The sequence below is a fragment of the Phalacrocorax carbo genome, chromosome 1 (assembly GCF_963921805.1).
Source record: "Phalacrocorax carbo chromosome 1, bPhaCar2.1, whole genome shotgun sequence".
Lineage (NCBI taxonomy): Eukaryota > Metazoa > Chordata > Aves > Suliformes > Phalacrocoracidae > Phalacrocorax > Phalacrocorax carbo.
Window position 1 is genome coordinate 145,540,291 of NC_087513.1, and position 23,085 is coordinate 145,563,375.

The window sequence follows — 23,085 nt, forward strand, 5'->3', positions numbered from 1 at the left end:
AGTATTTGCATATGTATACATTAATTGGCCATTTTCTGTTTCTATTTGGTTAAGTGTATCTTTTCAACTCCACTTTACTTCAAGCGTAAAGATGAATACATACATCTGCCTGGAAATTGCATAGGTATCTAAAGGCAAACTTGCAAGAATTTTTAATGTCCAGTCACCTTGATATGCCAAAAATATTAAGAATCAATCTCCTCCTGCTTAACAGAAAGCCCAAGACAAGCACACGATTATGTGACTACACCCACAAGTCATACTTTGGCTGAGGTCAGGATCTTCCGTGCTAAACACACTACATCCCCCCAGCTGTGGGCCATTTCAAATGTCATGTCTCAGACAGTGAATATCACATTACATGTGTTAGAGAAAATTAATCTTTATTTGGATTTTTTTTTTTCACGGGTTCTGTCACCTATCCAGTTTTTGGGAGCTAAGAGTAGAGATGCTTCTAAATGTGTCTAGGTGCAGTTCCTGCCTTCATTTATAATGCCATAGCACTGGAGCAATTCCTCTGCCTTCAGAATAGCACTGGCTTTATATCAAACATCATAGAGAAGAATTCAGCCCTCGGACTAAGTCTGTGTTACCAAGAGGTTAGTCTTCGAGGGCAAAGCACCTCCTCTCTATTCTCATGGGACATCCCCACCAGCGGAAAAGCTTTAGGACAGATATAAGTAAAAGCCAGCACCAGTGGAAAACTGGGTAAGCTGCCTGCAGCGGGTCTTCCCAGATGCCTTACAGACTGAGTCTGTGAAAAAGGAGTCTTGGGAAAAGGCATTTCATAAGAAAGGCCACAGTTAATAAATTAAATAGGTCTACTGCAAACAAAGGGTACTCAGACAAATACAATTTTCATTCTCTCTTCTCATATTGAGTTTTCAGCAGCACAGCTGAACCTCTGACACTGTTTCTCTTTCATACCTCCAAAGTAAGACTGCAAAGTCAAAAATAGTTTAACTAGTCAGTTTATTTTTAATTCGATGAATAAAATTTTACAGTTACAGGTGCTAAAAATCTTTCCTATTTGCAGCCTCATCCATTCCTCACAAGCTCCTTCACCACGCACCCTTAACGTGGCTTCCTTTCCTCTGCGCAGTGGTGCTGAGGCTGTCTTGCCAATCCTTGCTGCTCCACATTGACCCTAATAATTCTGTTGATGTTGCTTTCACCAGGCTCTGGAGACTTTTCTACAGCAAGACTGTGCAAGCAACAGGGATGCTGTGGTGAGCTGGGAGTTGAAGCGTTTGGTGTCTGCAGAGTTTGCCTTGATGAATGCCAGGACGATGAAATGGAGAACGAAGATGCTAGGAGAGAACAGGTACCCTTTAGTGAGAGAAAATATTGACCCACCATGAGCTTGGATATAGCAGTTCAACAGCCCCCCCCAGTCCTCAAATTTATCATGGAACAAATGACTCCATGGCTATGGTAACAGAGCGATAGTCTTGTGTAACAAGGCTTTTCACTGCCTTCCTTTTTGCTTTCTTCCTCATAAGTTCAAACCAGTCTGCTTTTTAGCTATTCTCATTTTCTAACCTTGTAGCTGTTGTTATTCACATGCCAACTGTTCTTACCCTTCCTCTGGAATCATCTTCTAGACACTGCTGACGACAGTGTCTGGGCTACATGGACCTTGGTCTGGCCCAGTACAACCATGCTTATCTTCTCTGGTTTGCTATTAACAATACTGTGTCACTGAAAAGTCACTTTTTGCAATCATATCAAATGAGACCTCCAACTCCTAGGCACACTCCTGGCACAAAACAATGACAATCGTAATGAATGAATGGCAAAAGACCAGAAGCAGGAGGAAAAATGAAAAACAATAAAATAGGAAGAAACAAACTAAACAAAATTGCAAGATCTATTTGGCTTCATATATTTCTTGGGGGGGGATTTGGGGGTTTTAAATGATTGTGTAATAAACAGTTGTGTCGCAGAAAACAAATCTGTGGGAAGCATCTGAAGAATAAAGTTATGATAAACAGAGTGGGGAAGCAACAGCACGGATTGAGTACGTAGAGAGTATGAGACATGAGTATGATTGGGTTCAGGAATGCTGATCATCCATAGCTACCACTGAAAACGCTGAAGCTGAGGGTTTAAAAATCAAAAGAATGCTTTTGGAAATTGTCTTATACACGCACAACATCAGCACTTAGATATACAAAAGGAACATTCTGATTCTTCTTGGGCAACCTAAGAGACAGGAATCTGGAGTTCACCTGTGTGAGGTTCAGGAAATTTCTTTACTGTATCCTATAAGCTGATGGTATGTCTGCAGTATGAAAACATCGCTGGACTACGATACTGGAAGGTATTTCAGCCATACTGCTGCCTTGAATAAAATGAAAGATGCACTGTTAAATGAGTGTTCCCCATCACGCACAGTTCACAAACTGTTCCTTTTCTTTACCCAGCGCACGTGCTCCCTATGTAGCTTCCCAAGGTACTGAAAGAAACCATTCTGGTCTTACTCCCAGAATCTGGACAGAATCACCCTTCGTCTCCCCGCTCAGGCACCCCAACACATGCCTCCTACACCAAAGGAACTGCACTGTCTTTCCTTGCGCATCTCCACGTTCCACTCTTTACGGGGAAAGGGGTGAAAAGTTTAACATGCTTTCCTCTTTCGACGAGCGGACAATGCTGACAGAAGAGTCGTTTTGGCCAAGCTGTAACATGCTATCAACAGAAAAACAAAAGCCAAATCTGGAGGCTCTTGGGGAGCCCTTAACAACACACAGCTGCAGTAAGTACAGATGCAAGCATAATTGAATTGACATCAACTGTTTATTAAACAAGCCATGACCAACAGATGGGAACACTGCTTTATTATGAGAGCCTTCTCCAAACGTTGAATGAACTATCTGGAAAATGAGACTGGAAAACAAGTGGGTGCTAAAAATGTGAAATCCTACTGTGGGAAACCCAGCCAATCCACTAGACTGCCAGGTGCCACAGCTGTTACACTCTTGAACCCAATTCAGAGGAACTAGATTTGCCACAGAAAATGATAGAAAATGATCATTTTCAAAGGTCTCCCACCTACCCCATATTGGCAGTTACAGTAATTATCAGTGTAATTGCTTCAAGTCACATCTCATTATAAATTAAAAAGCAGATTTGGGCACTGTTAGCTAGGATTTGCTAATGCATCAGGCAATGCAGTCTATTACTATGTATCATACCTGTACTTCACTCTGAATTGTTTTCTGATTTAGTTTTTTAGTAGATCACCATTTTGGAAAATCCACAAGGAAATAATGTGAAATGAACATTGATTTTAGGCAGTAAGACAGGGAGAAGAATTTTTCTATAAACACAAATACATGTTTTTTAAAGTATCTATAAAAACAATGATTGCAATAACCATTGAGTTAAGTATTTGTGATCTTGTTCAAACAAATAGTTTTATTTGAGTTACCTAGACAAAGAACCATTGGCCCACTAACAGTGGGAATTTGCCAGGACTTCATTCACTCTCTCATAAACACACAGAAGTAACTAACACAATAGGAGCGGTAGGTGCGCACATTAAAATAGTAATGTGTTAAATATAATAGTTCTGGAATAAATAAGACAAAAGTACACATCAACACAAAATGAAGTTAATATACACTAAATAACTAACACAATTACTTAGTCTTTATTCACTTCTCTTCACGTTGTTTCCCTGAGTGGGAATAACAGGAATGAGTTGTTGATTCCTCCAAACTATCAGGACTATTTTAGCTAAGCACAAACCAAACCACAACATTCCAAAATACTCCATTAATTCATAGAGGACGCACAGCTCTGTGGAAATATAAGGCTTCATGGAAATATAAGGCCTCATCAACCACCTATTTAAGAGCCATGTAGCTGAATCCACATTATCTTAGAGAGCACAAAAATCCATCTCTGTAAGGGGCAATGCTCGTTCAAGTTCAGGATAACTTACTTCCTCATATAACAGAGAAATGTGTACATGAAGTCAGCAGAGGTCCTGCACCTGGGGGGGAACAACCCCAGGCACCAGGACAGGCTGGGGGCTGAACTACTGGAAAGTGGCTCTGCCGAGAAGGACCTGGGAGTGCTGGTGCACCAGGACAGGCTGACCCTGAGCCAGCACTGTGCCCTTGGGGCCAAGAAGGCCAACGGTATCCTGGGCTGCATTAAAAGGAGTGTGGCCAGCAGGTCAAAAGAGGTTATCCTCCCCCTCTACTCTGCCCTGGTGAGGCCACATTTGGAGTACTGTGTCCAGTTCTGGGCCCCCCAGTTTAAGAAGGACAGGGAACTGCTCGAGCAAGTCCAGCAGAGAGCTACCAAGATGATCAGGGGACTGGAGCATCTTCCTTATGAGGAAAGGCTGAGAGACTTGGGTTTGTTCAGCCTGGACAAGAGAAGACTGAGGGGGGATCTCATCAATGCTTATAAATATATAAAGGGAGGGTGTCAGGATGATGGGACTGGACTCTTTTCAGTGGTGCCCAACGACAGGACAAGGGGCAATGGGCACAAGCTGGAACACAGGAAGTTCCCGATAAACATGAGAAGAAACTTCTTTCCTGTGAGGGTGCCAGAGCAGTGGCACAGGCTGCCCAGGGAGGTTGTGGAGTCTCCTTCCCTGGAGACATTCAAAACCTGCCTGGAGGCGTTCCTGTGGCCCCTGCTCTGGGTGTGCCTGCTCAAGCAGGGGGGTTGGACAAGATGTTCTCCAGAGGTCCCTTCCAACCCCTGCCGTTCTGTGATTGTGTGAAAAGCTGACTGTGGCATGTAATGGCATGCCTACAGTAGCCCAGGTCTCTGCTGCAGAGTGACATGGAGTACAGATATTGATGACAGCTTTAACTGAGCTAGCTCAGACACCACAAGCATTGAGCTCCATATGAAATCATTTAATGCCTGCAATATAGACATACCTTTAATCCAACAAGGAACAAACAGTAGACAAACTGGAACATATACTCTGGTTACTAGCAGGTTCTAAGGTTGGTGTTATTGCATCTTAACTGCTACTACAAGTGTTTGGAAAATTAAGGTAGCATATGCTGGAATATGTTTTTTTCAGTTCTTCCTTTTGCTGGGAAAACATGTGCTGAGAATGATCAGTGTGAAGAATGGTTTCTGAAGGAGGTGAAAGAACCTTGTCACACAGGACGTGAGAAAGCAGGCTAGTTTAACACCCAGAAATGCAGAAACCTGGTTCCTTGTGTGGGTATTAACTGAAGGCCCATCAGATCCATTTAATCCCTAATATTTATAATTTTCCAGAGCTACTTTTTTACCTTCAAATTCTTCTTCATTGTTAGGCAGTGAATTTCTTCCTCTCTGTTTTACTTCAGAGTCCAGCATCCTCTCCATGGGATGTCTTTTGTCTCCTGGTCTCCTCTTCTTTTTCTTTTTTCCCCTATCTTCTTTCACAATACTTTTCTTTGCTTCTTCTCCCCCTTCATCTTCCACAGATGAGTGAGCAGAGGGCCTTGTGGCCTCTCTGTCCAGGCTAGAAAATCAGACAAGTAAATTCACTAATGTAAAAGCACACATATCGTATACTATTTTAAATCCTTTTTTACATTATATAGATTTCATCTTTTCCCACATCTCACAGTACTGACAAGAGGAGGACTTATCACATGCTTGACCATTTGTCTGGGCTATAGATGTCTTACAATTCAGTTTCCCTTTTATTTACAAAATAAGTAAATAAGTAAAGTATAGCCTAAAACAGGGCTCTGGCCCCTAATTCTGTTTACCTCTTATGAGTCCAAGAAGGCTTTGGGCAATAATTGTCTTTTACGGTGCGGGCCCAGAACACAGTTTTTTACTTTGCATGTGGAATTTATGAGTTACATTTGCAGAGTGCTTGTTCTGCCATAATTATTTCCTGCCACTGTGATGGCAGGAAAACACCCCAAATGGATGCTAGCATTTGATATTAAAATGACAAGAGCTATACTAGTACCTCTAAAGATCAGTGAATTAAGCATAATGCCTAGTACACACCATAAAAACATCAAAATACAATCCCGAAGAACCCAGAGCTGCAGAGTTAGCCAAGCTGTTGTAATACATCTATGTGCACTGTGGACCCCTTGTCAACACGGAAGCCTGGGCTATCCCTTTTACTTTTTTTTCCTTACTTCTACAGGACTTAGCACACAAAGATTGTCTCTTTTTGAGCTTCTAATATTGTATTGCATTCAAACTTTTTTGTTTCCTTTCTGATTAAATGGAGCAGTGGCACAGGCTGCCCAGGGAGGCTGTGGAGTCTCCTTCCCTGGAGACATTCAAAACCCGCTTGGACGCGTTCCTGTGCCCCTGCTCTGGGTGTGCCTGCTCAAGCAGGGGGGTGGGACAAGGTGATCTCCAGAGGTCCCTTCCAACCCCTGCCGTTCTGTGATTCTGTGATTAAATTATGCTTCTACTTTGTTTCTATCAACAATGTCAGCATGTTCTCATCAGGTCTGTGCACACTCAGGTGCAATATAATGCACTGTTCCCCTCTGATAAGTATGACATGGGAGGTAGGTAGCTATTTTAGAATATAATAAATAAGAAGTTACAGTGGGAAGCACACTTCCATGTCCTCTAAAAGGTAGGGGCTCTAATGGAAACTCCAACTCAATCTGGGCTGGAGCACTGCCATAGCATTGCTAATACTAGTAACTGATTAATGTGTAACTAATGAAACACATTCAACATGGCATGGCAGTTACACAAAGTAACAAATGTAAAGCAAAATCACCACCAGTACCAGCTTTTTGTGATGCAGCCACTGAGTTCATGTAGCCAATGCCCAGAAGAGGACATTACGTATGTTTATATGATACTGAAGTGACATGTAAAGCAGCAAGAAAGGAATGAGATTTCACTTTACAAGTAAGTGGCTTTACAGAGAACTCAAAACCTAGCTGAGAATGTTACAAGCAAAAGACAAACATTCTGAATTATTAAGTGCATTGTCAGGGACTGTCTGCTCAAATCTTACAAAGCAATTTACTGTAGAGAGTTATAGATCCAAGAAGTAAGAAACTTAAAAGACTCTTAACTATAAAACTCTATAGTACCAGGCTTCTATTGTTAATTCTTGGAAAGACACTAAAGATCAGCAGAACCAGATATGATGCATAATGTGGAAAAGATGGAGAGAAATATATTGCAGTAGATGATAAAGTTGGGAATGTACAAAAGAAGGTGCTGTGATTCTGGCAGCAAATTGTGGAATATTGTTGATTGGTAGTAATCACTGAGGTTTTTATTGGCACTCCAATGCACTTCATCTGTGTACCTGGTCTGTGTTGCCTATATGCTAAAAATTACTATTTATGTAGTTTATCCAATGCCAAAAGAGGACCCTGGGAATCCCAAAGGACCAAATATTTCTAGGTCAGGGCTGTAAGTGGGCATCTAAGTTAAGAGTCTCAGTTTCAGATGCTCAGCTTTCTTTGTAATTTCTTATTAGCTGCTTTACACATTTCACTGTACTCTGCACTATAAATCTCAACATTCAATATACATCCATGGAGCCGAAGTACCTAAATTCCAATCTCAGAGCTGCCAAATGCTCAAGAGTTTCTGCCCTGAATCCCAAAATGTCCCTTTGTGTATCTGGGCCTTGGTGTCTTTAAAACACTAGAATCAGATGTAAGTAATAGCATTTGACATAATATTGTTTGGAGGCGCTTCACATGCCCCTTTAATGGCGGTAATTTGAGGACAATCTGAATAGTGCCATCTTCAAAAATAGAGACCTTTTGCAGTAAAAAACACTGTCATTTCAAATATGGTGGTTTGTTTCTAAAATATACAATTGTTGTGAAGAAACCAGAAACAATATAGTGAAAACTTCAGACCTTAAAACAACTGTAAGACATTGGTGTGCTCAGTCATCATGCCTGTAAAATTTATGCTCTATTCCAGGCCATGTGAAAAACTGTTTTAGTTTGGTTTAAAGGGGATAAAATGAATGCCTTAACTGAGAGTCCATTATCTTGTGTTGTGGCAACAATATTGTTTGGAATATTTATTTAGATTTCATTAATTTAATTTCAATCATCTGCTATACAAACTGGCCAGTGTATTTACAACCAAATCAGTGTTTGTTAGCTGATTTTATATATATATATATATCATATATATATAAACTATATATAAATTCACAGTTAATATGACTTCAATATGCAGTTTCACATATTATTTTACCCAGAGATCTGTCAGATTTGATATCACTTCATCTAAAATTTAGATCTAATGAGTGCATTTATTTGTTGTTTGCAAAAATGTAGTGCATCCATTTCAGTCAGTTCTCCAAAGAATTCCTCTGTTTGCCCGTGAATAACTCAATTTTCTCATCGTTTGTACACAACAATGGCAAGTCAGCTTGCTAGTAAAGTCTGTTTGGAGAATAATATTAAAATTTATATTAAAGCATTCAGTCACGAAACAAAGCATGTAGAATGGAAGCCACTTGTATTGCTTATGCATTTAGTCACATCTTGTCTTAATAAGGTATCTCATTTAGAATATAATCTAACTCAGTGGAAGGAAAAGACTTCCACTGATTTGGCTGGAACTCAGGTCAGTCATATACCTGCCCCTTTTTAACTGTTTGTATGCATGAAGTAGGAAACCATGGTCTTCAGGTTTACTTTTCAGTGAAAAGAGGCTACCATCATGTATCTGATCTGGCCTGGAAAAAGGCATTGATGTATTTTCAGATTTGGAATTCTGCTCAGTAAAGTGGGGGTATTTATTTGTTTATGTGTTGTGGCTGCAAGTTGGCAGGACAGCAAGTTTCAAACCGTGCTGGAATCACTACTAGAAAATGCGTGGAAAACAGGGCTTGAATCAGTGTTGCTTTTTTGTTCCATCATTCTTAGGGTATCCATAGATCAGCCCACAACTGGAACCCTCACCCATTATTTTTAGATGTAATCTTTAACACTGATCATCATTTTAGAGCATTTCAATATAAATTAAGAACTTCTAAAGTTGCCTCTGAAGGTGGGATTTGTCCTGTTCATGCAACCTCTTGGGAAGAAATCTCCTACGCTGGAGATTATACAATTCTTTGGCAGCAGTGCCCATACTATGTTGACATACATGGAAGAGGAAACCCTTCAGTCTAGAATCCCTACAGGATTACAAAACAGATGGAAGATTCAAAACAAAAGTATGTTTTTTCACACGAAATGTGAAACTGCACAGCTCCTTCTGGGAAGAGGCTATGGATGATAAAGGCTTATATGGGTTCAAAAAAATAACTGCAAAAAAATTGTGAAAGAAAAATCCATCAAGGCTGTTAAGACAGAGACTCCAATTGTGCTTCAGAAAATCCTTAAATGACAAACTGCTGGAGGTTGGGAATGCATTCTGGAGAAATATCCATAGATTATTATTCTGATCTTATTCTACTTCCTCAGACCTGTTGTTGCTTACTGTCAGAGATTGTTAGTGCTCTGAAGGTTATCATAATCCAATGCTATTTCAAATGGATTAAACTCGAAATTAATACAAGATGAAAAAGTAGTCCACAATCACTTGGAACCACTGCACGTTCGGCACATACTTCACATGAGAAAAATGGTACCCCTGCTGTACAAAAGTTCTGCAGAACTTAAGCAGGAGTTCATATTCATCCTACATGCTCTCTGTATGGAGATGTATGGAGATAACATCATTCTCCAGATTTAAGCCCAGTAGAAGATTCAGTATCTTAGAAACAACTGGTGATTTAATGCATAGCTTTTTATCACAACAAATATCTTAAAAGAAAAATAAGGTCTACAACAAATAGAAACTTCATCTTCCCTTTCATCAATCCTCTAACAGCTTCCTGGGGCTAAGCTTCAAACCATCACATCCCAAATTCATTCCAAAATGAATATAGGGTAATAAATTGCCAGATAATAAAATGGTTGGACAGACAGTCTGACTGACACACTTGTGGGTCAAATCACTTGGTTGCATATGTAGAGCAAGCCAGTTCACAACAACTGTAGTTAGAGTACTACATGTGGAAACCTGACAGCATAGTTGAACCCAACATGCAACACTTAGGATTCAAGTAAAACTACTTTTATACTTCTATGTTCAAGCATACTCACATCATGTAATCCACCATCTGTGCCATTCTTATGTAGTGACAGGAAAAGGCATACTTCATTTGGCTGATTTTAATAAGCCCACTCCTTACAGAGTGTTCCTGCAATAAGGCAATCAACTTTCATCTCATTTAAATCTAAATCTCAGAAACAATGAAGATACATATGTATAAAAAAACGTTTTAATGTAACTGTAATCAGCCTCTAAATAATGAAGATTAAAGTTTCAAGTACAGAGTACATTTTCTTAATATGCACTATGAAAAATGCAGTAAAATTATCATGACGGCTTACAAACAAATAAACAAACATGATGAAATGAACTGAAGACTCTACTGACTGTGACAAACCCCTCTATGTTTCTCATTTTAGCAGCATGGAGCTTGTGAAAGCCACCAAATGGATTAAAGAGGAAAGAACAGAGTATGATTAAAAATAAATTATCCTATAGAATTTCTTGAGCTCTTCGTTGAGCCCTGAAATCTGATTTACTTTGGTTAGCTGGAGACAGGCATTGGGACAGAGAGCTCATTAGCCTGGAAAATTATATCTGCCTCATCAGAAGCAGAACAATGGTAATACCATTGCCAAATGGGTATCATCTTCTAGGTTCACTTACTTTCCTGTTGTTGAACATCAGAACTGTGTAGAGTTTATCACCCATTTCCACACTCTTTGGTGTTGCTATGACAATGGCAGGTGCATAATATTCGTTTCCTGCCTGTGTCCCAGTTCTGGCAAACACATAGTCTCCAACCTGCACACCAGGAAAGCGTCAGTTTGCAAGAACAGTGTAACTTGTAAATTTTACAAAACATGTAAGGGAAATACTAAGATATTTTTACATGAATCAGCATTCTAACATGTTCTCATGCTTTAACATGGCTCTTTAAAAGAAAAAAACTTGATCCTTGCATGTACCAATAGCTCACAATTTCCACTGAATCAGGGAGAGAACACAAAGCAAAAATAATCAACAGAGCCCTACTAAATGTACCAGAGCTCAACCAGCAAGTCAAAAAGAATGAGGAAACTCGTATAACTCTTCAGCCCCTTGAACTGGGTGCAAATTCAAATTTTTTCAGTAAACACAGAAGTCACAATTTTCTATCAAATTCTGCAGATTTTCTCTAGAATTGGATGGTTCTCTTAGAGAATATCAGGAACTACCTGGTCAGGATTTGCCTTCATTTCAAAGGGAAAAAAAGGTGTGTCTCAAGATTTAAGTGTAACAAAACAGTTATAAAAATACTTTTTGCATTCAAAAGAGCTGCATCCATTCTGTATCCTTTCTGTATCCACCATCACTCTCATGTGTAAATAAGAATCACCTGAAAAAACAACTGTGATTACAGATAGCAGCTGACAAATTTTAAATAAAAACAGATCTGGAATAAGAGTGATTTTTTTTTAATTACTGTTTTTTGCCTTAGTATGAGGTTATCTGCTGGATTTAAAATATGTTGTGAAAACCAAATGGTTATAACCTGCTGTATGTCACATTGTGTATAAAAGGCTCTCCTTGATTCATAGTCTGTGTGCTAGGAAACCATCATTCTGCTGGTAATTAGCTCACCTTTCTTATACAGGTGGCCAAATAGTCACACTTTATAAAGAAAATAAAACAGAATTCTAATAAACTAAGGAATAGTATTTCAGTGAAAACAAGGTCCAAACAAATGAAAAATAGCATGTTGAAAATAGCATGATATTACTATCAATAAAAACTCTTCTTTAAAATAGATGTATCTAAAAGATTAAAAAAAATAATCTATCCTTTATTCTATGTGTGACCAAATGAACAAAATTTAAAATGCATATTTTCTGTCATTAAAAAATGCAATTTTTCACCTGCAGATATGGGCATGGCATAGCACCTCCCACAGGTATAGCAAACTTCACAGGCACAACCTGGGTCTCCCCGTTGTTGAAATCAACAAGTGTACAGGTAGAACTGATATTCTTTATGACAGTTCCTAAAAAACCAACATAATAAAATATTCAAATCATTTTTCTTTTACTTCTCGTGGAAATTTTCTTTTAAAATCCCATAGGCTGTCACACATCACTGAGGTCAAACATATCTATACTATACATTCTTCATTTTCATTTAGCTGGGGTAAGCTGTGCTAGGGCAATAGAGAAATTTGTACCTGAAAAGAATACAGTCTTAGTAACTATTCTTAATAATGCCATAAAAATAAAACAAAGAAAAATTTTCAAGCCCAGGTCTGAAATTTGTAAGTTGATCAGGTGGATGACTGGTGACATAATGAAATTATTACCACAGTTAAAGATAGGTAATTTAAAAAAACGAACAAGTGAAGGTAACAAAAATAAACACACACACACACACACTTCTTTAATGCAACAACAGAATACAATTTTACCTTCTAAGCATTCTGGCTCAAAACTCAACAAAAAAGGCAGAAGCATTTAGTGAATTCTTTGAAAACACACACACGCATACGCGCATGCGCACACACACACACAGAAGCTCGGCCTTTGCCAAATGCTCAACAGAAACATTCAAGGGAGACATCAGAGGGATAGGTTGATACTCTTGGATACTCAGTTACTTAAAAGGATTTCCTTCCATACTCTTCTTATATAAATGTATCAGAAGCACATCAGCGTTGCGTTCTAACATTACGAAATGTATGGGGTTTTTTTGTAAATGTATACATGTGGACACACAGGACATGTATTTATTTTTCATCAATATGCACATGTAATATTAAATCTGATTAGGCAGAAGAAGCTAATTACAACCGAAACTAATGTTTTATCAGTAGTAATAAACTCTAAAAAAATACTTAAAATGTGGACAGAAATATATACCTGGATAATAAAATCCTGTGACGTCTGATCTTGCAATCACCTTTTGGCTTTTGTGAGTCACAGATACTTGGCCTTTTTGTCTTTCTTTAGACTTTGACTTCACAGTTTCTTCTTCAAGTCTCTGTAATTTGATACAATTATTTTTTCCGCAACAACTGAGCCAGTTAGCCTTAGTCTATCCTTTGGAATCAATTAAAAATTTAGGCAACATAATGTTCTAGCCTCTGCAGGTAGTTCACAGTAAACTGGAATTATTCTAAACATTCAGAATTGTTATAAACAGAGGAAGCTACGTTACAGGAAGTATTTATAGAGAAGATCTTATAAAATTTTTCACTGTAAAATCCTGGTTTACATTGTCATAACAATACCTATATTTTCAAGTGTTCAGGCAGAAATTTACCTTGATGAATTACGGTCCTGGCTGCTGTTTTCCTAGAAAAAATTTTACAGAGTTGTACAATCCATATTCAAGAATGAGGTAAGGAAAAATCAACTGATTTGGCAGACTAAGTGTAGGTGCTATACCCTTCCATTTTGTTCAGATAGGTGGGTCTTCACAATAATCTTATTTTCATTAGAAGTACCTCACTGTATGGAATGACAGATTTTAAAAAAACTCAAATAAAGAATCAAAGGGGTTTTTTAAATCTTGAAGTGCCTGAAAAAAATGTTTATTTTCAAACTACAAATTCAAAATTAAAATTTTCAGCAGTCTTTAAAAATTCCAGCTTAGTAAAATATTAAACTGCACCTTCTAGAGCTGCCACTGTCCATCATTCTGCCCTGCTAGTTTGGGTTCTTCATATAGTAATTCTCTTCTGTGGGGGCAACTCCCCAGGCTACAGGTCCTGTAATGTACCACAGCCACAAAGAACACCGGCGCTTACTGTTGAATTGCTCATCAATAAGTTTGGGGGACTACGCAAAGGATGGTGACAACAGAAATACCAATGGGGCTGACTGGCTGTGGACCTACTCAAATCCCAGCTGAAGTCAGTGACTGCAGTTAGTAGGAACTGAATGAAGAATGAGGAAAGCACAATGGCTCTCACACTACAACTCAGGCCGGGGCTGTGGGAAACACAGTATGTGAAAAATAGTCAGCGACTCACAAATCACAAGCGGCTTTACGTAAAAATATAGCGTCAGGCTTCCTTAGCTTCTGCATACTTGACTTTACAGTCACCACATTCTTTTACCTTAAAGCCTTTTATATTTCACATTAATATTTTATGGAGTCTCGGTGTTATTTCCCTTTAAAGTAAATTGTGTTCTTAAATCCCTTCTTTTTCTAGAAGAAATAATTTCTTCCCATTTAGGGCATCTTCTTACAGGAAGTTTTGAGAGGATCAGACTATTATGTGTATATGTCAGAATGTGAAAGAACATTTTATATTTTGGTCTTCTGAGAAAATTAAGAAAACTGATGATATAAAAACATTTTCTTTCTCATATTAAGAAGCCCATAGTCCCAGTATTTTTTATAAGTACATTTTAATAATCCTCTGGAACAACAATGTAATTTATATTTACTACAACAATAGCAAATTAATCCCTGAAAAAGTCTATCATTTTCTCCGTGTTGCTCAAAATAATGCTTCTAAATATAAATTATAAGCATGCAAAGTTAAATAAATAATTGTTTTCCCATTAATTTTTAAACCACATATTTATTAGCTTACCTCGTAAAAAATTTGCAAGCATCTATCCTTATACAGTTCATTTGAATCACAAAAACATACAGCTTGAAATCTCAAACTTTTCCACACATCTACTCCCTGTTCTGAAAAAAAACCCATAACTCACAGACTCCTAAAATCCCCTCCTTGCTAGGGTGTATATGACCTGCTTACTTCCTTGTCTGGAAACATTATTCTTCTTAAAAAGATATATTTGATTTTGATCCTCTATTTTCCTAACAGGCAAAAATGATGGAAAAGATGGAATAACTTTGACTTAACTGTTTGTTCTCAGTTTCACTATAACTATCACAACCTGTTTTTCCAATCTCCCACTCAAAAATCAGAACCAACCCTAAAAGAAGTCCTAAAAATAAGCAATAAACACACACAAAAAAATCAAAGAGATATTTAAATGGGAGATATGTGGGTTTTTTCTAGCTTATTCTTTACCCCTATAGAATATAAATGATATCAGCACTTCTGTTTTTCAGACTCAATTGAAACAGAGGCTCTTCACAGCGCTTAACTGACTGCTTGAAGTGTAACCTAACAAAGACTGATTTGAGTGCAAAGACTTACAGCTCCACAGACACAAAGAGGTGTTTGGGTAAACCATTTACTTAATTCCTCAGGTTCCAAAGGGACAGCTGCTGCTGAATATTTATTATCAACTAATTTGTAATGCTTGACTAATAACTTGGGCAACTTCCAGCACTCCGCATTAATCCAAATACTAAAGACCGCGCAAGCATCCACAATGAGGACGCCAAGTCCTGCAGAATTCAGGTGGCTCAGAAATACCATCTAAATTTAAATCCATCTCTCCTTCCTCTCACACAGCTTTTAGGTGCTCAGCATGACTGACCCAGGCACTGCCAGAGTGCCCCTTTCTGAGATATCATTCTCCAGTATTTGTATTACAGAAGAGCCCTGTCTGATTCTCAGAGATTTTTGCCCTGTTTAGTTCTGCCTCTGTTGAAGGCAATGCATTAAACCACATGAGGTGAAGGAGACAATGTTTCTCCCTGCCAATACCTGCTGCATTTTAAAATTTGCTTTCAAAGAGATTAGTTTTTGCACTTTCCTACTGTAAGTGAGAACAGATTGGACGACTATACGCAGATCTCCATGTATCTTGGCTCTAACTTTGGCTTTCCACAGTCCTGACATCTCCAGAGCCAAGCAACCACTGCTTTCCCAGGCTGTCAGTGGCAACAAGCCCCATTCTGTGTAGACCACAGTCCATTTTTATGAAAGACCCTAATTTTTTGTAGCTACATGCTGTCTGTCCAGCAGGTTACTTCTGTGATGACAATGGAAAATTTGACCAAACATTTCTAGGTAGTTAAAACTTCTTTGTTGATGTGCTATTTGGGATGCTTGTTTTCTGTTGTCTCCCTAAAGAGACACAAGAACAAAGCCAGGGTTTTGCCAAGATGTTTAGGAAACATATGAATGCAAAAAAGGTATCAACAGACAGCGATTAGTGATCCTTAAACAGTGAGGAAGAATGTGGAGTGTAAGAATTAGGAAACCAGGAAATAGAAGAAACTGCCAAGGGAGATCCAGAAGTGCCATTCATGTAAAGAATCAAGTCTCAGCTATAAATATTTCATTAGGAGTAATTAAATCAATTGCATATGAAATACATTTTCAGAAAGAACAGACTCAATGAGCCACTAGAGGTCCCTTTCCACCCAAATAAACATGCTTTACATAACACATTATGCTTATTAACAATTTTAAGTTGTTTTTAATCACATGGTGACCATTCAGCAGGGTCACACAAGCCTTGCACTTTTGAGCTTATCCTGAGGGAAACACAGTACTTTAAAAAGTATAGTCTTAATGAGAATTAATCCTTAGCAATGAATGCAGATTTATTTCTCTGCAGAATCTGAAGTCCATTCATATGCAGAAACAGAAATATTTAGTATGAGAAGAAATGTTCACCACCACTCTCAAAGACCAGATTTTAACACTGGGGAAAGAAATACTTGACATGAAAATGTTACAGCCGTTAACAGAATGCACCAAACTGCCCGGGAAGCTAACATGTTTGGAGAACAGTAATGGCATGACTCCAGCAGACCTGAGGCTGTCTAATGAGAAGTGGGTATGGGACCCTGAACAATTCCTTTTACTAGGTGACATCATGTTGTAAACAGCTTGAAAATTCAGTGAGAAAGAAACATAATAAGAAATGATGGCTGTTATGCCTCATGAGTTCAAAATAGGAGAGAGATACAGTACTTTACGTCAAAGCAGTTACTTATTAGGGGAAAAAAAACCAAAGTAAATTATACATTCCTCATTTTTTATATCTTCAGATGAAAGCTGAGTGCCAGCCTGAAGAGGAAGACTTTTGTCAACCCATGATTTAATCTGTACAACAAAAGGAACTGAGTAACCTGAGTAAAATACAGTCTACAATTAGCCCTCCAATTAGGTAATCATCAACATTCAGTGCTTTATATTTTGCCTGAAAATAACCAAATATGTTTGCTCATTTCCCAGAGCATTTAATTCTTGCATTGAGGTCTTCCATCACCTCATGGCTCTGTGCAGATGGATGTCTACTTCAACCTCCTCCAATAAGGCACTGGCACACCCTACCTTTCATGAATATGTGCAACACAGCAGCCTGAACACAACTCCCAGAGAAGGTCAGAGCACAGAGGAAGGATAACCAGACCATTAATTCAGTTGTAGGCTTAATCAGAAAGCTCTTGGAGCAAGGACATCCAAAAAGGATTACTAATTCTTTTAAGAAGTCGTAAAGGTAATTAGGAACCCTTAAAAGCTAAAAACTAAGGGGGGTTATTTTGAATTTAATGAAAAAATATTAGCAGGAAATTTAAAAGTCTGCTTTGTTGAGTAGACCTCCAGGATAACTGTGATTTTTCTAACATCTTGCAATGACAATTTTCATTCAGTGGTGTATCAGCTATTTCCTTGCTGTAATGTATTTCAGCTGGCAGTTTATTTTTTTATACCTATTTTGTAGTCAGGCATCACAGTTGGAGAAACCTCTGACAGCATTTTTAAAAAGCTCCCCAGTTTTCTTCTGTTTCTTTTCATTGTTTTTCCACCACATAAACAGAACTCTAATTACATCTGCATTTCTGCCTCTCACTCTTAAAGCCTTTCAGTTGCAGATTAGCAATTACTGAAGATGCTGCTCTGATTAGGTTCCTAAAGCAGGTTGACTCAGGATAAGTGATTGCACAATGTTAATCACATCATGTCTGAGAGCACACATTGGTCATTTCAAGGCAACAGTAAAATTACAGTCAACAAATGAAACATGAACATGTTTCTGCCGCTTTTGTATTGGGACATTATATGACAGAGGTAAATCAATAAAATAGCTGCATTAGCATGTAAAATGAATCAAGATCATCTGGTTTTTGAAGACATTAGAATGTTTTCAAATGTACAGGCTTAATGGAAAAAAATTCTGAAAAACTACAGAAAACCGAATGTGATCCTTTCCATAATCACTTATTCACATACACGGCCTGTGCTATCACAATATATTCTATTCAATTTAACACAAATATTTTGTTATAAATGATGTCATAGTATGTAAAAGGCCACAGCTCATCATGAAAACTATTGTTCATCTTGATGAAAAGAGAGGTATCTCTCAGTCAAGAAATTTCCAAACAAATCGGGAGATTTTTGGTATACTCTGGTAAGCAGAGAATGTGGATAGTTGGCATAGTTTGCAGCTGCAAATTCCAATTGTACCTTCCCATTCATCTCTGAGAACTCACAGTACAGGTTCATACTGTGCTTATTTGAGTTTCACTTAGCTTACCTCTTCAAATTGTGTGTGGGTGTGGTGTATGTATACACACACACATATTTGTATATGTATACATCCATACGTCAGGGCAAAAAAGAACTACTATGATCACTTGATTATGCCTCCTACTTAATGCAAAGCTTAGGACTTCCCTCAGCATTCACTGCAACTAGGCCAACCATACCGCAAGTTCAGTCAAAGAGTAGTTTCCCTCACCCAATTCTATGAAACAATGAAAGAGGAAAGGAACATATTAATATAAGAGATTTATTATTAATTCTATATTTTTTTTACTTATCCTCTATTAGAACTTAGAGGTCTGAGAAAATATTTTCCTTCTTATTAATTTCCTAGAGAGCTTATTTTAATATTATCATAGTACCACTCTACCTAGACAGCAGCTCTGCAGAGGTAGCAGCACTCCCAGTGAAGCACAGTTTGATGAAGCTTTTAGATTAAAAAACTTGAAAGTGAGTAAGAGAAATGGTTTAGTTTTTTCAGAGGTAAGTACTTCGAATTTTAAAGCATCAATAGTATATACAGAAATCTTTCCACAGGGGAAGATTGAAGCGTTTTTAAAAACTTAAAAGCCTGTTCTTAATTTCCTTGAGAATTCATATGCATATCTTGAAGGTAAAACCATTAATGTAGAATCAATTCATTTTCAAGAATGTTCTGAAAATAATAATAGGAGAAAACAACATAATAACCTAAAATATGTTTTCTGACCATATATATCACCACAGAAAAAGCTAAAATGAAAAAGTATATTCTCTCTTCCAGTAGGGCAGCCTAAAATAGCTTACTAGCCTTATTTTTATACTTGTTGCTTCGTGTATTTCCATAGGCATTTGATTAAATTGCTCAATAGCATTCCAAGTAAAATCAGAGGTTCACCTGGGGGACATATATATAGATAGATCAAAAATCACAAACTTCAATCACAGTTTCAGAGTAGCTAGGCTACTTTCTGCTAAGGTATTGATGGAGTGGAGAGAGCACTCTGTCTGGCCAAAAGTAGGTTTCCACTTCAGGACAAGCTCCAGATATCACTGACTCCATTCACGTCACTGTGAGCTTAGACACCAGTTCATGTATGCCTACATTTAATGGACAGCTAAATTTTAGCGTCTGAACATGAAGCTGAATCCCACTACTTCTCTCCATCTTTTCTCTTACATGAAAGATACCATGGAAGATTACACTGAATTACTCCAACATTACAAGATCTTTTAGTCATCAGATATTAACGCAACCACAAATCTTAGAATCTTAGAATCATTAAGGTTGGAAAAGACCTCTAGGACCACCAAGTCCAACCGTCAACACAACGCCACCATGTCTCCTAAACCATGCCCTGAAGTGCCATGGCTATGCATCTTTTAAATATCTCCAGGGATGTTGACTCCACCACCTCTCTGGGCAGCTTGTTCCAATGCCTGATCACTCTTTCAGTAAAGAAATTTTTCCTAATATCCAACCTAAACCTCCCCTGATGCAGTCTGAAGCCATTTCCTCGCGTTCTGCCGCTAGTGACCTGGGAGAAAAGACCACCACCCACCTCACTACAACCTCCTTTCAGGTAGTTGTAGAGAGCGATAAGGTCTGCCCTCAACCTCCTCTTCTCCAGACTAAACAACCCCAGTTCCCTCAACCTCTCCTCATAAGACCTGCTCTCCAGACCCTTCACCAGCTTCGTTGCCCTTCTCTGGACACGCTCCTCCAGCAACTCGATGTCCTTCTTGTACCGAGGGGCCCAAAACTGAACAAAATATTCAAGGTGCAGCCTCACCAGTGCCAAGTACAGGGGCACGATCACCTCCCTGCTCCTGCTGGCCACACTAGTCCTGATACAAGCCAGGATGCTGTTGGCCTTCTTGGCCACCTGGGCACACTGCTAGCTAATATATCATAATTGCCTTTAATATATCTCTTCTTTCTCTTCTTTCATACATATCTCTGCTGTCGTTACAGAGGAGATAAATATACTTTGCTCAGATTTGTTTCTAAGAGGCTCGATTTCTGTGGCACTCAGCTTCAGAACTTCTGCTTCCCTGGTACTTTGAAAAAGTCATTGAACACTTGCTGTCTTTTTAACTACCTTCACTCCTCTATCCATTTTTCTAGCACCATGTTAAATGCCTGCTCTATCAGCTATAACCATGGAAGAAAATTATTCCAGAAGCACATGCTGAAGAGGAATATCTGGGGGCAGGGTGGGTGGGGGCGGGGACTGGAAATCCCTTCCAATCTGTTACCTTTTTATTGTTGCTTATCTGTGATTCTGAGCTTCTCTCAGTTTCCTTTTTCACAGCTTCCTGAAGATCAGAGGCTTGTTGTATACATGTTAATGCTGCCAGTATCTCATCTTCTAACAACATTACATCTTCATAGGAAACGGGCCATCCCAAATTCTCTAAAGCCTCTAGCAAAGCTTCTTTATGCTGCATGTATCGAACTGGCCCATCCTCTTTAAATCTTTAAAAAAAAAATTAAAAATTAGTAATCACAGGTAGGAAAAGTTTTAATTTTGGCAGTACTTTACAAATAGAATTACAAAGCGCAAAGCAGAATAAAGTATCAGATTCATCCAATTTATCTTCTGTATGCCACAAGTTCTTGTGTTTCATCCAGCTACAGTTGTGTTTAGTCAAACAATCACATCTGGTTTAACCATATCTCATAGAAAGACATCTTCAGAGCAATTCAGGTGGCTGAGCATAGATATCTGGTGCCATTTTAGATGTCCTTGAATATGTGAGGCATCAGTAAAGAACTTGCAGAAGCTGAGAATTTATGGAAATCCCTGGCCCTTCTGGAGCAGCAACTAGGGTGAAGTGGCAAGCATCTAGACAATCTAAAATGGCACTGGACACCTACTAAGTCATGATTTGCCACATCAGTCTTGACTGGTCACATAAAAAAGAGACAATCTCCTGCTGTTTACTCCTCTGTGAGTCCTCCGCTGCTCAGTTTCACTCAGTGATCAGGAGTTTGCTTCAATCCATGTCACATCCACTAGAGTAAGGAGCCAGTTTAAACTACACACTGAAGGTACTTACAGACCAAAAGGTGAGTTAGATACAATCATCTTGTTGATAAAAAAACCCAAGCTGAACCCTCCAAAATCCAGAACAGGTAGAATTCTTTACATCTCCAATTGGAAGTAACAAACTTCTTTTTAGTACTCAAAAAGTAGCTGTTTTGTGGCTCTTCTCTACAGCTCTGCCAATATTTAAACCATGAAACCTATTTAAGTGTCTGTCTTACCAACACATACAACCGTGGTGATGTCTACCACATTGCCTTATTCTTTGTCGCTGCTTACCTCACTACTCCTCTAGGAACTGCTCTGTATTGAAGTTAACCTGACCGGTATAGTTATTTAGCTAGATTTTGTTCTCTATTATCCAAATCCATTATTAATGTATAATCAATGACAAGCTAACTTATCTCCTGAGTTGGATCTCTCAACCGTCTTGAATACAAGCAAAATATTACCACTTCTCTAGAAAATCTGAATTTCCCTAGCACCTGAGATAACATTTTGATACATAGGAGCACAACAGAAAGCTCCTCAACTAATTATTTCAGGACTCCTGTGACCAAGTTAGTAGACTCTGTTACTCTCTCCTTCCAGATGACTGATTTTGAAAGTATGCTGTATGTGATCATCCAAATTGTAAATTCAGAAGAGAAATAGATCAAATACTTCAATTTGCATGCACCAATATTAACACTTTTAATATGCCTCTCTAACAGCAGACTACAATTGCTAGGACTTTTTTTTCCTTATATACATAATTGGCTATATGTTACCAACAATAACATATTTCAGATATCATCCCGACAAATTTCTATACTCTACAACTCATTGTCTATCAAAAGACTTCTATTTCCTCTTTTTTAATTATATGCTGATCTTTTGTTTAACAGCCTCCACTTCCTCTCTGCACCAGAATGGGGCTTTAGCTCTCCTTACTGATCACAGAACTCTGTATTTTTTTGCTCATTAGCTTAAGTCTTCTTAAAAGCATTCTAGTTTTCATTTCCATTTTTCTGCCAAGAAATATTTCATGCCCACTCAGTTTTCATTTTATTCTCTGAAGTAACCAGATGCTAATTTCACTGATGTCAGTCCTGTTTATACAGTCACTAGTTTTCTAAATCAATATACAGAAATAAGCTAAAGTAGCACAAAATTCCAGTGTGATATGCAGTTCCAGCACATGCTGTGAAGGTGCTTATTATACCTTTACAAACCAGCCCTGAAGTAGTCTTTACTGGATGAGAGAATATTTACCTTGATGCCAAAGGCAATGACATGCTGCCCTCCCAGGGCCATTTGACACATTAAGAATAGACCAGCACCATTCAAATGGAATGCAAGCCCTTTCCTATAAAAATAATCAGCACTACAATAAGGCCCAGAATTTAATATTACTCCTTACCATATCCACATTTTTGAAAGTAAGGTGTAATTATGAAATATTTGAAAATAAAACCAGTTGGTTACAGAAATAGTGGTAGAAAATATCAAATATTTATGACCAGCCTTTCAGAGGTAAGTTAGAAAACCAAAAGGTGATAGCTTACTTGTCTCTTTCCTCCTGAGATAGTGCTCTCCAAATAACTAGGTTTAGGCGCCTATTAA

At 38.3% G+C, this 23,085-nt stretch overlaps 1 protein-coding gene across 4 annotated transcripts in view; it reads right to left on the minus strand.

The window, feature by feature from the left end:
- Positions 1-960: 960 nt before the first annotated feature.
- The window catches only part of VWA3B (von Willebrand factor A domain containing 3B), a 69,476-nt gene continuing 47,351 nt past the window's right edge, over positions 961-23,085 (minus strand). For 3 of the 4 annotated variants that reach the window (XM_064438498.1, XM_064438490.1, XM_064438517.1), the window contains 8 exons: positions 23,028-23,078; positions 20,690-20,909; positions 12,936-13,056; positions 11,946-12,070; positions 10,714-10,851; positions 10,098-10,195; positions 5,277-5,491; positions 961-1,310 (listed from right to left, as the gene is read on the minus strand). In XM_064438498.1, the coding sequence (XP_064294568.1) occupies positions 1,075-1,310; positions 5,277-5,491; positions 10,098-10,195; positions 10,714-10,851; positions 11,946-12,070; positions 12,936-13,056; positions 20,690-20,909; positions 23,028-23,078 (1,204 nt within the window). In that variant the 3' untranslated portion in view covers positions 961-1,074. Of the gene's footprint in view, positions 1,330-5,276; positions 5,492-10,097; positions 10,196-10,713; positions 10,852-11,945; positions 12,071-12,935; positions 13,057-20,689; positions 20,910-23,027; positions 23,079-23,085 lie in introns of all 4 variants that reach the window. The other variant, XM_064438508.1, reaches the window with a different exon arrangement.